Below are 17,731 nucleotides of genomic sequence, written 5' to 3'. Positions count from 1 at the left end.
AACTGTTAAATTATGGAAGCCGAGTTCCTACAGAAAGATCGGGAAGATCACTCTTAAATTACCCTCTGTGATTTACCATCCTGCAGCTCCCAGAATGAGAAAATGGGGAAAGAGAAAGGAGCCTTCTCAATGGGACATGGGAGGTTCTTAGTGAGCTGCAGCGTGCAAGTGGGAAAATGAGTTTAAGGCTGGTCCTAATTTGTGTCATCTTATGTATTATCTTAAATTGTGCCCCATGAGATGGTTAGAATGGCTTCCACTGTGCAACAGACCAAAGACTGAGTTCATGCCAGAAGAGAAAAGGACAGTACCACGCTCACTGTCCCCCAAGAGCACCTACCCACTCATTTCCATCATTTGGTTTGGGTCCCTGTGCGAGTCATGTTAGACAGTACATTGTGAAAAAACGCAGACATTACCTTCTGTGTCTTGCATATTTGCCACTAACATGACCACTGCCATCACAGCCAGGAGTGGGACAGCTGCAACAGGAAAGAATCAGTTACACAGGTGCTGCGTGCTGCAGGAGGGTTAGACCAAAGCTTCTGTGGCGTCAGGGGGAAGGAGGGCAACACAGACAGACGGAGAGAAACCAAAACACTGAAAGGAGGGAAAATTAGGGGATGCTTTTTATTAGCAAGTCTCAGGGGAATTAATTTCATCAGTGCAGCAAGGCATGAGCAGGCTGCCGATGAACTCGAAAGTACAGTCTACCCATTAAGAAGTATGAATTTTCTAAATTGCTAATGGGGATACATTTTACCCGCAGAGCACTAACCTGAACAGCTCTTGTATGGCTGGTTCCACGGGAACTGCAGAGAGATGGGAAATAGATAAAAATTTATCATCTATCTCAAGTACCCCTGTTCCACAGAACATTCCCGAGAGGGAGGTGTCAAGGCAAGGGTCAGAGTGAACCGTGCAAACAGCGTCTGCAGGATGAAGGTGACCCTGAACGGGGCCTCCAGGGACTCAGGGAGGCGTGGACGTACCTCGAACCCCTTTGGACCGTGTGCGATGACGCTTCTCCTCGGCGTCCACCTCCATCTGGGGATAGATTAGCAGGCGGTCAGTGTGCTTCTCCTGCATGCAAAAGCCAGCAGTGCATGAGCAGTGCGCTGGCACTTTAGTGACAGTGTTTTAATCTGGTTTCCCTCTGTGAAGGGAAACCCTCTACAAGGGGGCGTGGGAGGGAAGCGTCAGGCAATCTAAACGTGTGATTTAAAAATAATAAACCAGACCTTGACCTTGCAGGGGACGCTGCACCAGGAGGCCTCTGCCGTCTGCAATGGGACAGACTTGGATGAAGCTTGAGTGCAACCTATTTACTCTCTTTTAAAGGATTGATCAGGACACATCTGGAGTTGCACTTTGCACCAAGAACATAATAGAACACTGCGAAGTTTGCGAGAAGGTAAATATCTACATACAGTCTGGATTCTCCTTGTAACTGAAAGGTTTGATCTGATCAAGCAGTAAGAGGAGAAGAGTTGGTGTCAGAGAAGGACAGCATTTTACCTAGGGGGCCACCCTCACAGTTGTCCAGTTCCTGGGGTGCAGCTGCTGTTCACATTTGTCTACACTGTTAGGGTGCTCTTTAGGGGCACAGGGCCTTTGCTCATGTAACTGACATGTCTTATACTTGGAGATCACAAAGAGTTTTCATATGTTACCTTGTATGATCCTCACCACAACTGCATAGGAAAGGAATTTTTGTTATCTCTCTTTGATAAATGTTACTTGCCCAAGATCATCCAAGTAGAAGTTTTGGTGCAGGGCCCTGAAACCAAGCCACCTGTCTCCACATGATCTTTAAGTCAAAGAACACACTGCCGGATGGGGGACTACGTGCCAGTGCATTTGTGCACCAAATATTTCCACAAGGTATGAATAATTTATACATGGAAAAACTGCACAGTAGGAGAATTCTACTCAACACAACAGAGGGGCTGATAAGAGAGAGGCAGTAAAGATGACAGCTCCTCTGATTACAGGCATTAACTTTCCAACCCCCATCTGTGATTTCTTTGCTCTGTGCAACGTGGCCAGAGCTGCATTCCAGGCAGAAGATGCGGACACCGTAAAAAGCTGTCTATGCACAGTTCACTCCCTCCAAGGTCTATGACAAGAAAGGTCAGAATGGGGTAAAGTAGACTCTAGCTAGATGCTGCATTGGATTCATGTTATAGAAGAGAACAGGGCAGATCTGCCGTTAAAACAAACTTCTAGCAAGGCACGATGCTCATCAGATGTAACATTGAGGCATTGTGGTGTCCCCCTGGCAGCTCCTGATTTAATGTTCATGTTAATCGACCACCAAATATTTATTTATTAACACTGTGTGCTGAGTATGGTATCAAGAGCTGAAAAAATATGTATAATAAAAGCATAGCTATTTAATGAGCTTGATGTCTCTTAATGGAAGGTGTATCTGTGCAGATATAAGACTGTGCCAGATTTAGTAAAATAAGAAGAATTTCAGAAAAGGAGGAGCCAATATGAGGTGGAGCATTGAGGGAAGACCTCTCAGGGAAAGTAGTGATACTTCAGAATCATTTGTCTGGGAGTAGAGAGAAGAACAAGAGCCTGTATCTTAGCTCACATGCAGACACTTGAAATGCAGTTGTTGAACGAATGAGCGAATGAATGAGTTAGGGAATCCATTTGCCGGGAAGATGGCAGGTCAGGGAGGCGGCCCAACCAAGGTGGAATATTGAGAAGACGGGACTGATGGAGCAGACAGGGCCTGGGTGAGGCCACAGGGAGAGTGCAGGGGGCACTCTGGAGGCTGGACAGATCCGGGAGGGGTCACAGCTGACCCAGTGGATGTACAGCTGGTGTTGATTTTCAGCATGGGGTTGGGGGAGGGGAAGATACCTCACAAGCGTATTTTGGAAAAATATTGACTTAGCACAGTTTGAAAGAGTGTGGAGGAAGGCAGGAGTGAATCAAGAGAACTAAGATGAGAGGGAGAGTCCTCTAGGAAGGAAGGGCCGAGAGAGCAGCCTCCACCAGGCCTGTGTCTAACTCCAGGAACGCAACTGTACAAGGAAGGCACAAGTGAGAAGAAAGAGATGAATTCAAGAAACTTTTCAAGAAGAATCAACGTGATGCAGTGGCTTGTTGGGCCTCTTCTGAGGGTCTGCCCTTTTTCTATGATTGAGCACATGCACAGGGTGTGAAGGCCCTGAAGGCAGGCATATTTTGTGGATTTGCAGAACAAGTCAGTAGCACCCCTGGGTAGCACATCAATGTTCCGAAATTGCTATTCCACCTGGAAAAACTTTCCAAACACTGTAAAGGTTTAGCAAAGCATATTGAGTCAGTATGACCCAACGCAAAACTGTGCACCAACATTCAAGAAGGCGATGGAGAAAATACTGTGTCACATTCTGTGGAAAGAGTATATTTCCTGACACGCTGTGCACCTGTTGTAGGACTGAGGGTACAGGCACAATGGGACGAAATCCTTTTCTTTAGGGAATTCAAAACTGAGTAAAAACTTTGTGTTAGGGCAATAAGTTGAGAAACGTTCTTGATGTGGCTTAACAGAACATGGATGAGCTGTGTCTAGCCCATCACGGGGAAGTGGAAAGAGGTTTTCTGGAGGAGGTGACATTTGACCAGAGTTTTAAAGATTAATTGTAGGTTTCAGGTTTAAAAGAAGGGCGGGCAGATGCTCTAGGCAGAGGGAGCAGGATATGCAAAGACACTGAGGCTTGCAGGCACTGTGGTGTGTTCCGGGGACCCAGGAGGGGTTGTGCTCAGCGGTTTGCTAGGGGGCTTCCTGCAATAGGGCGCAGGCTTCTCAAACCTTCTAGGAGGAACAGGGTTGTCGTTCTTTCAGCCGGTGCACCTGCTCTCTTAGACTCCTACAGCATCTGATGAGTAAACCCGTCTTCATGAGACCCCTGGCTGTAGCTTAGGAGACAACTTGTCACCAAAACGGTGGTGAGGCTGGCTTTTCTCTGTGGGTATTAAACTCAGAAACATGGCCTCATTCACTAATTGCTCATAAAGGGGTTTAAGAATTGTTTTACTTTTTACATTTAAATTTTTAATCAATTTTTTTTACATATAGAAGGAGACAACCTTATTTTCTTCTAGATGGATAGTTAATTCCACCCCTTATCACTCACTAAGTAAATAATACCTTCCCCACTGCACTGAAATACCCCTTTTTCTGCATGTTCCCACCATAACTGGGTCTGTTTTTGGACCCCCTCGTGCCGCTCATCTGTCTGTTTATTCCAGTGCGAATCCTGCCTGAATTTCACGTCTCTGTGATATGTTTTGCTCTCTGGTAAGTAAGCCTCCTCTACTGTGAGGATTACATGGGATAGCTTTTTAAAAATATCTGGCACAGCACACAGCAGATAGTTGACACTGAGTCAATGGTGGTGGCCTTCTCTTTCTCCTTCAGCTACTGAAACCAAAAACTGAAGAGCTGAAATTCTCCCTTTACACAGATGTTTCAATATGCACAAACTGCCAGTGAGACTCAGATTAAGCATGAAAAACCATGGTCCAAAATTTGAGGAGAGTTTTCATTTTCTAATTTTCAGGCATAAAGTTTGTGGGCAAAGCCACCTAAGACCTACGAGCTCCTTCACACATTTTACTTCTTCAGGAGTGGCCCCCCTCCTTCCCGCCGGCCCCGTTCCTGCCTGCCATTTTGATCAGAAGGCTTGTTTTCACCTGTGGCTCCGTGACAACTGGCAGCTGTCACCATAGGTATCAGGCGGGCCGTGGCTTTGAACTCCTTCTCCCGGTGGCTCTGAGACCTGAGCTGCAGGAGCCATGAATGGTTGAGTAGCATCTCTCTCACGTCTCAGCTCTGATCTTCCCTGGAACTGGAGAGAGTCTCCCCCTACTGTCATCGCTCGGGTCCCTGAGTCCCTCTCTAGTAATTTACATTTAGAAAAATCATCCTTCAAGTGCTACGTGAGCAGAATTTTATTTTAAGTCCAGTACTTGCTTTTAAATCAAGGATGGTTTTCCTTAGGAACTTTATATGGTTTTATACTTAAAGCAAAGTCTTGAATTTAAGAAATTTACTTTTGAACAAACGAAAGCTATCAGAATGACTTATTGAAGACAGAGCCAGTGAATTATTTTATAAGATGTAAACTTTACATTTGAAATCAGGATTTATTTTATTACTTTGATTTTCCCTCTGTCTTCCATCTCCCACTAAAATGTACACTCTCCTCAGATTAAGCCTTAGTGAAGATAACAGAATATTAATTACATCAAAAACTCATAAATTCAGTAAAGTTCCTACAAGCGCTCAGAGGCTGCTTTCTGATGCTGAACAGCCCTTCAGGCCACAAGCGTGAGGCCCAGGGAGGAGCTGACTTGGGCTCCTAGGTCTGCGAAAACCTACCACATTCTCCTTTAGCATTCTGATCTGCGTCTCTGCACACTGATGACCTGTTCTCCTTCTGGCAGGAGGGGCACTGGTTCATGGTCTCCGTGGTGGACAGCTCTGACTTGACACAGAACCTGAGCTCCGTTGCTCCTCATCTCCCACAGTCACTCCTCAATTATTCAGGAGGCCATTACCCATTTGTCAATTAACCAGACCCTATCTTTCACCTCCTGCTGCTCAACTGTGGGTCGTTTCACTGCTCATTAGCACCATCAAGAAGAGAAGATTGCAGGAAGGGCAGAAGCTGAAGTTCAATTTACTAAGCTGTGACTGCTAAGAAAGTCTGGGAAAGGTATAATGAAGAGACGTTAGAAGCTTCTGGCAAAATGAAGTGTGCAGATCAAACTGCATGCTGATATTTTCCTGGGTACTCTCATTCCCAGGAATTACTGTCTCCTAGGTAACTGAGACCGGCCCTACACACACCTCACACAAGAGAAATTGCTTCCATGTCTCAATTCAGACTCAGGGAAGTTTTGGCTCATAAAGTAATCCACCTGTAAAGATCAGCAGGAATCAGAAAGTGTACATTGTAGTTATCGTTGAAAAGCGTTTAGAAAAAGCTACTGTGACAATTAAAAATTGTTTATGACAAAAATTCTATGCTTTTCAGTGAATTTATTTTTATTTCTTTTTGCTGAGGAAAATTCACCCTGAGCTAACATCCACTGCCAATATTCTTCTTTTTGTGTGTAAGCCGCTGCCATAGCATGGCCACTGACAGCCAGTGGTGTCCATCCATACCTGGGAACCAAACTTAACCGCTGGGCCACCAGGGCTGGCCTTTCAGTGAATTTAATGTAGTGCAAATACATTAAAGTTTAGGATTTCTGTCCAATATTTATATTAAGAGAAAGGATAGCACTATTATTCAGAGGTTGCAAAGTTAGAAGAGATCAGTGGGTTTATAGTTCACGGCATGATGGTTTATAATTTTTCAGTTTTCATACTCCAACCTCATAGGATGGAAATAAGGAAAAATTAGGCAAATAAAACAGGGGGAAAAGACTTGTGTGTCTCCTGCTCATTTTTCCTTTGCCTCCCTCTCTGTGTTTCTTTATCAACGAGGATGGTGATCAGTGAAACCATCCTCGAAGGGAAGAGACCCATCCCTCGGGCCGTTGACCCCGGAGTGAGCTGTGTGTGGATGTTTGGTAAGGGGGGGTTGGTGCCAACAGAGGCAAGAGAGACGGAAATGAGAAAAGCAACATTTTCTTGGCAAAAAGAAAAAGAAGATGCAGCTGAAGTCCGTCCATCTCCCCCCGTGATAGTGAATAGAGAGAGGAATTCGCCATGCTCACCCGGAAGTGAGCCGGCTCCCTCTGGACTCAGGCACAAAGAGGGAAAACGTCACACAATTCTCTCCTGTGGATGATTTTCTGGGTAGCATTTTTTTTTGGAAAATGCAGAATAATATGGAAATTAGTGTATTTGAAGTTCATTCAAATGAGGAGCTTTGAAGACTCGTTATTTTAGGAACCGGTCAGTGAGTATTTAGTAAACTTTAAGTAGGTGGTGTCCACACATTTGGAAAGTCATTACAAAAACACGGCATTTTAAGAGCTGACCGTAACCTAGGCTGGAGCAGGGAAGCGGCTCCCTCTCTTTGCTTATGGACTCCTTATCATCAGATACTGTTTAAAGAGTGAAAGCAAGTTGGATTTTAACCTTAGAATGGCCTCCTCTTCTCAGACTCCCGACTCCAGCGAGGGGCCTGTGCTGGTTTCTCCCCAGATGGAGGTTCTGCAGGACACACAGGACACGGTTCAGCACTGACGCTCAGCTACAGGTCAGGAAAACGGAGCACGTATTTAAATCTCTGTTTGCCTGTATTTCGCTTTGGTCTTGAAGAAACGCTGGAAGACTTCTTCTGGTCCCCGTAATGCTCTGTCCACAGAGGCGGGAAGTGGTTTATGTGCTGCGGGCAGAGCGGCCGTGTTTTCAAAAGAAAAACTGTAGACATATGGTCTGATAAATAATATTTATGCTGTTTCTTTGGGCAAGAAACAGTCTGTGAGACAGAGCTTTAAAGTCAAATCACTAGAACTTCTAGGACACTTGGGAAGTTTTTGGTGCACCTGGACAGGATAGTTGAAATCACAACAGTCTTGGAAAACTTGGGACACACCCTTGCTCCTGTAGCTCAAGGCTGTGGAGCTGAAGTGATGCGATCGTCCAAGGATTACCATGAATCCCTCAGAGTAAACCGTCCCGGCAGCAGCAGTTAACTCTTACTAAACGCTTAAACTTCTGGGCCTACTTTGGAACTTATCGCTTTAAAAATAATGCAATGATTCCTGAGAAAACAGCAATGGATACGATGACAGTCCTGTAACAGGAGCCCTAGAGAGGAGGTCTGCCATCTTGACACAGTCCACTCTGAGAGCGAGATACCTGGGGATCCTTCTAATTGAAACACCTGCATGGGAGGGCACCATGCTGACCCCTCGCTCTGTGGCTGAGCCTCGCCTCTTCAGCCCTGACCTGTGTGTTTGCGTGTGAGGGACATGGGGGGTTGGACCCACAGAGGCAGGAGAACAACCATGAGGAAACTCCCTCAACCTCTAGTCTTCTGAACATAGAAAAGCAAAATTGTCAGAAGAACAGGACCCCTCTTTTAGGCAGGTAGACCCGTGATAGAAAGTGCCAGCACTAGTGGGCACCTGTAAATTCTGGTTAAATGAGCGAGTGAATGAGTGAATGAAAGAATTACAGTGAACTGGTGCTTCTCTTGGTTGCTACATCGTTAATCACAATTTATTAATAGTTTTATTACTGTTTTAAAGCTTTTATGATACAAATAAAGAGCTGCAAAGAGATACCTGTCCCACGAGCAGCCAGGACGTGCTTTATCTCCAAGTGTGATGGGAAGGTCCACGAGGGACTTATCAACGGGAGCTGGAAGGTGCACGCCCTCAGGCTGCACACAATCACTGGGCTCCCTGTTGAGGGGGAACTTACAACTCTGAGAAGTCTTTTGTAACTTCAAAAGAAGGATGGGGAATTTGCTTGTCAGGAAATCCTGGATTTCCTTCGCCCAAGGAAGGGTCCTGTCAACCATGCTGGAGCAGGGGACCGAATGGAACATTTGAAACAAAACCGAAGTTTCACAGGCTTCAAAGATAACTCCGGTGTGATCGAGGCAGTGGTATTTTAATGAAATAATTGGTCTGATTTACTCAAATAAGGGGCGATCTGGCCATTTTATATGCATAACAAATCTGCTTCTCCATTTGTATGGTCTGTCCCAACAATGGAGAGGCAGCTAAAGCACGGTGACATGTAGTTCTGGGAGAGGCGGCACGGGACAGAAGGAGGGAGCCGCACCTTACCATGGGGTCTGCTTTATGGAGCACATGCGTCCCAGGCCAGGGGGGCCCAGCAGCATCTGATGGGGCTCAAGGGACCCGGGGAAAGCGTGGAGCCACTGTCCAGCTGTGCTAGTTCACACTCAGAGTTAACGACTGACAGCTGAGCTTATGTCATATTTACCTGTTGTGTTCACAGTCACAGCGTGATGCTCACTTCCAAAGATGGCTGAGCATTCCAGAACATCAGGTGCAATACCAAGCCAGGTGCCCTTCAAATACTAAATGGCTTTTTGGTAAAATAGCTGTTGCTCTTAGGGCTCTGAGTGAAAAAGTAAGAAAACAAACCAGTATCTGCATTAAAAATCCAATTTTCTGAATATGAGTGTGTTTCTAGTTACTTCTCATTGTTCTATCCTGACAGCAAGCTCTGGCAGAAAATGAAAAGAATCAGAATTTAGGGCCAGGATGGGGGGCATGTAAGTCTCGTGGCCCTCGAGCTACTACCCAGCTGCTCTGTGAGTCTCTCAGCAATTCACACGCTGGACTAACACCTACAAATCTGGAGGCTTTATATCCAAATCTGAATTTCTGATTTTTCTGGAAAAATAGGAGGATCTGGAAATACTGTGCTCAATTTCTCTCAGCCACAGTTGGCTAGAGTGGCAGCCCCACCGCCTGAGGTCCCGTGTGCATCCCATCCCTTGTGTATGACATCTGCCCCTTTGGGTGTTTGACTGTGCTGCTCCCCATCTGGCCCCAGCTAGCTCAGAAGATGGGCTCCAGCGACCCTGACTGCTCGGTCCAAGGCTGCATGGGGCTGTAGCCGGAGTACGCTTCCTGGGTCTCCCTGCATCCCCTGCTCCTGCCCAGTACTCTCTACCCTTGAGGATAATCGAGTCTGAAGAAAACAAAACAGAACATCTAAGTCCCAGGACCTCTGAGGAGTCATGGAGAAGCCAGAGCTAAAACGCATGAATGCTGTAGGATTTTATGTAATCTTATAGGAATGGTATTCCCGTCCTGGCTCTCAAGACCCAGGATCCAGTCAGTTGGGACCTTCGAGGACAGTGGGGTCCCACGGTGTGGGATTCAGAGGGCTGGATGGGGACACGGACTGGGAAGGTTAAAAGTTCAGCACCTGGCACCTTCCCCAGGAGCCACCTGTGTCTCCAGCCTAGGAGCTTTTGCTCCAGGTTTAATCATTTATTTCGATTTCCTCTCTATCCCTCTTCTTGGAGTGATCGGTTCTTTAGTTTTCCTGAAAGTTACTCCAAATAGGTTTGCAGACTTTGTACTGGCCTTCGAAGTAATTATAATCTAGTCTTAAAGCGTTTGTTTAGGCTCCTTCTTCCCCATCAGAGCACCTACATCTGCTCCATCTCCGGGGTGCCAGGAGCATGGCCGGGACCAGCCCACGTGGCTGGACAGAGCATGGATGCACGGTACTACCTGGCTTTCAACATCTCTGGGTTTGCCTCTTAGGGCCTTGCAGACAGCGTACTCCCTCTGACCTGCGGCTCCAGAGAGAAGAGCTTGAGGCCTGCAGACTCCTCTGTGTCAGCCGCGATCCTTCGCCTGATCTCTGTGGATGCGGGCTTCCCTGTGCACAGCGGCGAGAGCACATCTCAGAGGCAGGTGGCTCCGCAGTTACTTTCTGTATGACGTGTATGTGTAACGTCTATGGATCTCAGTTCTCTCATGTGTAAAATTCCCACACATCTCACTGGGTGTTGGAGGGAGGGAATCAAATGAAATGATTTTACTGGAGGACCTAGCATGGTGCCTGGTACATGAGGGGCGCTTAAAAAATGTGCGTTGCTTTCTTCTCATCTCAATTTCCTAGGTGAAGTATTTTTCCCAAAGGGATGGAAAGTAGAAACACTCATCATATCCAAGTTGTGGATGAACATATCACCTGTGATGAGGGGAGATGTTGTCCTCTCTGTATTTTTAATTACCTTTTCATGATACCAAACGTTTTATTGGCCTTTGAGGGTCTGAACCAGTTTAAGGGTGTGTTGCTTCAGAGTGTAGCCTCCACAATGACTCCTAGAGCCAAAAGTTCAGTTATATTTACAAAATCTGAAGAGTGTGTGTGTGAGGTGGGGAACAAAAGTTTCTTTTTTACTGGAGAGTATTTCTCTTGGACTCTTGACAATCTCCCTTAATCCGACTAATTATTTTTAATAGATTGTAGACTTCCAGTTCCCTAGACCAGACAGAAGGGCAGCTGAGAGCGTTTCTCAGAAGCTGTCGTCCTGGAAGCCTGGGGAAATAGGTCATCTCTTAGAAGAGTCGCTCTGCAGCGCTCAGTGCTCCCCAGTCACCGGTGTGAGGCCATCTGAAACAGGAGCGTGCATTGTTCATCTTTGCATCCTTCAGCCTCCAGCATGGTGCCTGGCACAGAGCAGCTGCATGATAAACACTGCTGAGTTGTACTAAATAAAGATAGCATGGTTCCCTTACAGAGCATGTGGACGCTGGGCAACTTTCTTACCAATATGGAAAGATGCTCTACAGAGTAAAGAAAAAGAGTGACAGAAAAGTGAACATTCCCTGGAACTGAATATTCCTTCATTGGAAGGGGACGCTTCAAAAATATTAGGTAAAGAATGAATAGTCAAAAAAGATAGGCTACGGATCAATTTAGTGGCTCATAATTGGTGCTTTTTCAGACAAGAATGGTCTGAAACGAAAATCCTTATTCTCAGCCTGTTGGGCGCCTTTAAAATCAGATTCTTGCAGGGTGGAGGGCATGGTGGCATGGTCAAGGGAATCTAGTCCAGTGGCCTCCTCCTCGGCTTGCCCATTCTCTGAGAGAGCCTGGGGCAGACGCAGCCTCTCTTAGGAGTGCACGCTCGCTCCTCTGCACCACCACAGAGCACACTCACTCTTTCTCCTGCTCACAGCTATTTACAAACTTACAACCACTTGCAGAACACTCGGTGTTATTTGAGTAAGATCTTTTTAAGTTCATTATTGTATTTCCTGGTTCCTCTAAGTATTGCACTGTTTCTTAGAAATAAGAGACCCCGAAACAGGTGGTAAATCACTGAGAAGACAGACGATAAAACAAAAAAAAATGTAATACAAGTCCCTGGGGCCAAATCTGAAGCTACGATGGGGTGTCACGGAAGGCGGTGCAGAGCAGAGGGTACCCACACAGGCCCCGGAGTCAAAACTCCCCAGGGCCAAAGGCTTCCTTTGTCTCTTCTTCGCTGTACAATCATAGGCAAGCAATGTGACCTGTCCGTGTCTCAGTTCTCTTAATTATAAATATGTGGTTAATAGTACCCCTGTGTATCTCAGGGATGTTGGGAGATCAAAGAGGAAAATGACTTTGACAGTGTCCTAGGAGTAGACAATTCTATGTTAACTGAGGGGAGGTGCTAAACATTGCCAGGGCTGGTCCTGTTTTCTTTTTTCGTTTGTTTTCTATTTTTTTTTTAAACATTGGCGCCTGAGCCAACAACTGCTGCCGATCTTCTTTTTTTTTCCTACTTTTTCTCTCCAAATCCCCCAGTACACAGTTGTATATTTTTCAGTTGTGGGTCCTTCTAGTTGTGGCATGTGGGACACTGCCTCAGCATGGCCTGATGAGCAGTGCCATGTCTGCGCCCAGGATCTGAACCAGAGAAACCCTGGGCTGCGGAAACACAGTGTGCAAACTTAACCACTCAGCCACAGGGCCGGCCCCTGGTCCTGTTTTCTAAACATGCCTTGGTACAGACCCACGGGTCCAGAGCTTGGGGCCTTCCGTGCTGCCTCTCACACTATGAGGAAATCGGTCAAAGATGTAAGGCCCACATCTTCCTCTGCACACACTGCACAGGCGTATGTTGGAATGGAGAACACAGCTCTGATGGATAACCATCCAGGTGCCTGGATGAACCTCAGGCCATTGTAGAGTCTAAGTAGTCTCCTCAGGGCCTCTCCCGTCAGAAGTCTCATGTTTCCACTATTCTCCCCTCCGAGTAAGTGCCCGCCTCTTCCCTTTACAATAAGGGGTGGTGGAGCCAGCCAACGGAGTCGCTCACACGTCTCTGATGCATGCCCCTGAGTTGATATTCACTTCTAGTCGGTCTGCAAGCAGGAAGTCTCCCTTCGAAATCCTTCTCATTGTCAGGAATCTGGATCCCCAGATCTTGGCTGTGGATTGGGTTCTTGCCGTTGCTGGGCCCTGTGCCAAGTGCATTCCCTGTGTTCTCTGGCTTCTGCCTCTACATGGTTGATCCATTACTATCTCTGCTTATGGACAAAGTCCAGAAGGTACAGAGGGTCTGTGACTTGGGCAAGGTCAGTCAGCTGGAGAAGACACAGTGCCGGAATTCACGCCCAGGTTCCGCATCCCCATGCCTAACCGTAGCCGTACGCCGCCTCCTTCTCCACCGATGGTCTTGTGAGGTAACTTGCCTGAGAGAGGAGCGTCTGAGGGCTTGTTCCCTGTCTCAGCCTTATCTCCAGCATGTTCAGTCTGCCCCTCTCACTTGGCTTTCTCCTACTCTCTCTTAGGCTCAGTTCTCCTCCACCCCTTGGACCCACTGAACTTTAGCAATTGTCACATCTCTCTCCTTCCTTTGTTGTGACACTTCTCCAACAGCAACCTTCTCACCGATCCCTCTCCCAGGCAGCTTGCACCCTGTCGGATGTTGTTGCTAAAATCCCTGTTTCAGAGGTCCCCAGTGACCCGTTTCCTAAACCCCCAGAGCCTCACCCAGCCTCATCGTCAGTAAAGCATTTGATGCTGTGCTCACTCTCCCTGAACCATCATCTCACGGAGGCCCAGCTCCATCCATGTTCTGTCCCAGGTCCACACACACTCAGAGGAAATGTCTCTACTGCTCTACTGGGATGCGCTCAGACCAGCGTCTATAACCCTAATCTCTCACATAAACCTCGATTCTTCATTTCTAGATGATTTCCAAGTATTGACAACTCACATGAAATTCACATTGACACCACAGCTGTCACAGTTTTTTCCAGCACAGGGCCTTCTGTGAACCACATCGTTTCTTCCTGTCTCACCGTTATTTCCACTCTCACCTCTGTCCTGCCTCGCATTTTAGAAATTTCTTCATTTGACAATTGTTACTCTCTATTACGGCAAGAAGGTTTTCCTCTATCGTTTTATAAGGTCTTGTGGGGAGGGGATCTTGTAATACTCCAGCGTCAGTCCAGTATTTACTGAATAAATGAAGTGATCGTCCTTTTAGTCTGAAACCTTAAAATCATATTTGACCCTTTTCATTTCTCCACTCCTCTATCAAGTCATTTAGCACATTCTGGTTTTTGCTGCCATTTCTTTCAATTCCCCTGGACACGCTCCAGTTCAAACCCTCACCAATCAAGACTGAGTCATTCAATAGTCTTCTCCATGCTCAGCCACTGTATTTCACTTCCTTGTCAATCCACTATAGCTGTGATGTTATCATTCCATTTCCAGCATGGAATTCTCTGGCTTAAGAATCCAGAAGGGGCGGGCAGGCTGGCCCCATAGCTAAGTGGTTAAGTTTCTGAGCTCCACTTCGGTGGCCAAGGTTTTCACAGGTTTGGATCCTGGGTGCAGACCTAGCACCACTCATCAGGCCATGCTGAGACAGCACAACCAGAAGGACCTACAACTAGAAATGTACCACTATGTACTGGAGGGCTTTGGGGAGAAGAAGAAAAAAGAGATTGGCAAAAGATGTTAGCTCAGGGCTAATCTTAAAAAAAAAAAAAAGAAAAAACCAGAAGCATCCCTTGCTGATTACCTCAAGTCTAAGCAGCAATGCCTGCATTTCTTTTCTTCACTTCTTCTACATTACTGGGTTGAAAAAAATCAAAAGAAGTACATACGGTAACATGTCAGTTATGCAGTGGTGAATAAAGCAGCAGTTCTAATCTCTCTTCCTCCAGTCAATTTCCTTATCCAGAGGTAACCAATGTGGTCTCTACTCCTAAAACGTGACGAATAAAAGCACAGTTTTCTCATATGTTTATTGTTTACAAAAGCAGGTGCCATTATACACAAACTTTTCTGTAAGTTGCTGTTTTTCACTTATGAAAAACCACAGCTCTCTCTCCACGTCAATGCCCATGGTTTAAACTTTTTTTTTTTTTAAAGATTGGCACCTGAACTAACATCTTTTGGCCATCTTTTTTCTTCTTCTTCTTCTCCCTACAGTCCCCCTGTACATAGTTGTATATTCTTGTTGTGGGTCCTTCTGGTTGTGCTATGTGGGACACTGCTTCAGCGTGGCCTGATGAGCAGGGCTAGGTCCGCACCCAGGTTATGAAGTGGTGAAACCCTGGGGCGCTGAAGCAGAGCACAGGAACTTAACCACTTAGCCACAGGGCCAGCCCCTAAACTCATTCTTTGAATGAAAGCGTAACATTCCTCTGAATGCATATCCTATAATTTATCCAACCATCCTTGTAAGTTCTCCTACGAAAGGATAAGTAGGTTGTTTTATGTCATTTGGTTGTTTTAGTCCATTATTTTAAAAAGGTGCAATAAATATCATGCACATCTTTGTGCTTATTTGTATAATGTAGTTTTCTAAGAAGACATTGTCAATTTATAGTTGAAAAATATAAAAATCCATGTACTTTTAGTAATGTATGATGAAGCCCATTTTTCTAAATGCTTGTCACCAATGGATCTCACAAGTCTTTTATTTGTACCGAGTGAAACAATGTGTCTCATTATTGCTTACATTTCTCTTTCTCTGACCAAGAATGAGCGCAGGCATTTTTTCATATATTGGCCTCTTGCATTTTCTCTTCTGTAAATTCTTATTCACATCCTTTACCTATTTTTCTTCTTTTTAAAATTTTCACATTGATTTGTAATTTCTTTTTGTATACTTAAGGTGTTAACTCCTTTGCCCATCTTATCTGTTGCAAGTGTTTTCTTCTAGCTTCTTTTATTTATTTTTACTTTGTTTGCGGTACTTTTGCCATGTGTAAGTAAAAATTGTAGGTAATTGCACCAGTCATTTGGAAAGAGCTCCAGTGCACCACGGCCTGGCTGCGATTCCTCACCAAGGCTCATTGCCTGGCCGCTCTGAGCTCTCCTGTCACTGGACCCCGTTCCTCCTGGGCCCTCACCAGGCTCAGTCCCCTCCCGACCTCAGCAGGCATGTCCTCCGTGGCTGGCGAGTCCAGCCTCTCTTCTTTGTCCTGTTCTGCACCCTGGGCTCTGTGTTCGTGAACCAATCAACAGGAGGGCTCCAGTCAACATCTGCCTCAGCTGGACCTGTCCCTCAGGTGCAAGTGAAAAACAGAGAGAGACAACGCATCTTTTTTTGATAGCTATAAAAACCATAAATGGGATGAAAGGACTGCTTTTAATGAGAAGCAGATAATGCTCTGTGTTCATGAGCGGATCTGTAAGGCTACTTCTGACACTACGTCTGGTCTACATGCAACGTTTCCCACCTTCTCCCTAATTTAAATTTTGATGAATTGGTACAAAAAATAAAATTCAAAGATTCAAATGTTTTGACAAATAAAAATATTAATAGAACTGTCCATTTATAAATTTTTAATCCAATTTTTAAAAAAAATTGTTTCACATTTTTTAGGGGGAAGACAATAGTAAAAGAGTCAAGAACAGAAAATTAGAGAAGCTTCTGTTCACAAAGGATAGAATGCATCATCTGGGAACGGCATTTGTGCTCAGGGGAGATGAAATACACTATTCCACAGAGGATTTTCAGACATTAAAATGGTTCAGAAATTATTAAGTGAAAAATATACATGAATTTTAGAGTGACAGGGCTGGGCTTAGAATTTTAAAGATGAAGTTTAGGTTTTTCCACTTTAATTTTGAGCCTCGCTTCATCATCTGCACAAACTCTCCAGTGAGAATAATATTTTCCCCTATGCTTAACATGGAGGTCAGGTGGGTGGGAAAGCTCCTTAAAGTTCCTGGAGCTCGAAGAGCTTATGAAACATTTGGAAGAACACTGTAAAGTGTGAAGTACCCTACATGTGTAAGGAGTGACACTATTAGACCCGAGTAGTCCCAGGACTTATGGCTCTGTGTGGTGGCTGTCATTCACTGAACTGTTGCCACTAGGCTGTCACTTTTGCACATCTATCTGTATGTTGGCGTGTCCTTCTCAACGGGAGAAATACACCACCAAATGAGACACATCCTCATTGCAAGGAACTTTCAGAGGGCAGGAGTTGAAATAAAACACATCCACAGAAGAAGAGTTCTCCAAATGATAGGGAGGCAACCTAAAGAAACAGCATGTAAAGGAAGGCAAGAGAGGAGAAAGTTCTAGAAGGGTGTAGGGAAAGAAGGAGCATTAAGTTGTGATCACAGGGTTTTGAAAGGGGAGAACTGAATGAAATTCATTGGTCTTACCTTGACCCCTACTGGGAAATGGTCAAGAGTAGGTGAAATTGTCTTGCTGGGGTCAATGTACAGAAGTTTCATCTATCTGATGATGAGATGTGGGACTGGATGATACTTAAAACCCCTTCCACCCCTGACATTGTCTGGACTTGGTGCTCAGGAGATTGACGGTGGATTTCCAGAGAGAAGTTTCAGGAGGAAGGCAGGACAACAGCCAGACTTCCATAGACTCCTCAGTGGATAGGTGATGAGGAAGGCATGGCCTAGGAGTGGCCCCAAAAGGACAGAGAAAAGATAAGAGACTGAGCAGGGCTGAAGAAAGCTTCTCTCTCTTCTTTTTTTAAATCCCAGGATAGAGTCGATCTGCCCATCAGAGAGAGAGAGGAGATAGATTTGAAAAGAGGAGAAGGCAAAGATGGAGTCGGTGCCTCGAGCAGGATGGAAGGAAGTCGGAAAGGTGAGGCTGCAGAGAAATCTGGTGGAGGGTGGGGAGTACCGGTGATCAAATGCGTAAGGAATCAGTTTGCTGACAATGGTGGTCCAGACCAGATGCCTAACCCACGTCAGGAAATGTGAGAGCTGGCCAGTCCTTCACACGCTCCCAGGGTATACAACCTTGCCGTGTAGACAGGGCTGCCC

At 45.7% G+C, this 17,731-nt stretch overlaps 1 protein-coding gene across 50 annotated transcripts in view; it reads right to left on the bottom strand.

Moving 5' to 3' along the window:
* The window catches only part of MYT1L (myelin transcription factor 1 like), a 446,903-nt gene that overhangs the window by 155,331 nt on the left and 273,841 nt on the right, over positions 1-17,731 (bottom strand). For all 50 annotated transcript variants that reach the window (XM_070236766.1, XM_070236774.1, XM_070236800.1 and 47 more), the window contains exons 6-8: positions 993-1,047; positions 779-812; positions 420-482 (exon numbers count right to left, since the gene is read on the bottom strand). In XM_070236766.1, coding sequence (XP_070092867.1) covers positions 420-482; positions 779-812; positions 993-1,047 — 152 coding nt within the window. The remainder of the gene's footprint in view (positions 1-419; positions 483-778; positions 813-992; positions 1,048-17,731) is intronic.

The sequence above is a fragment of the Equus caballus genome, chromosome 15 (genome assembly GCF_041296265.1).
Source record: "Equus caballus isolate H_3958 breed thoroughbred chromosome 15, TB-T2T, whole genome shotgun sequence".
Classification (NCBI taxonomy): Eukaryota; Metazoa; Chordata; class Mammalia; order Perissodactyla; family Equidae; genus Equus; species Equus caballus.
The sequence above is the reverse complement of the archived record's forward strand: the minus strand, read 5'-3'. Positions and strand labels throughout refer to the sequence as shown.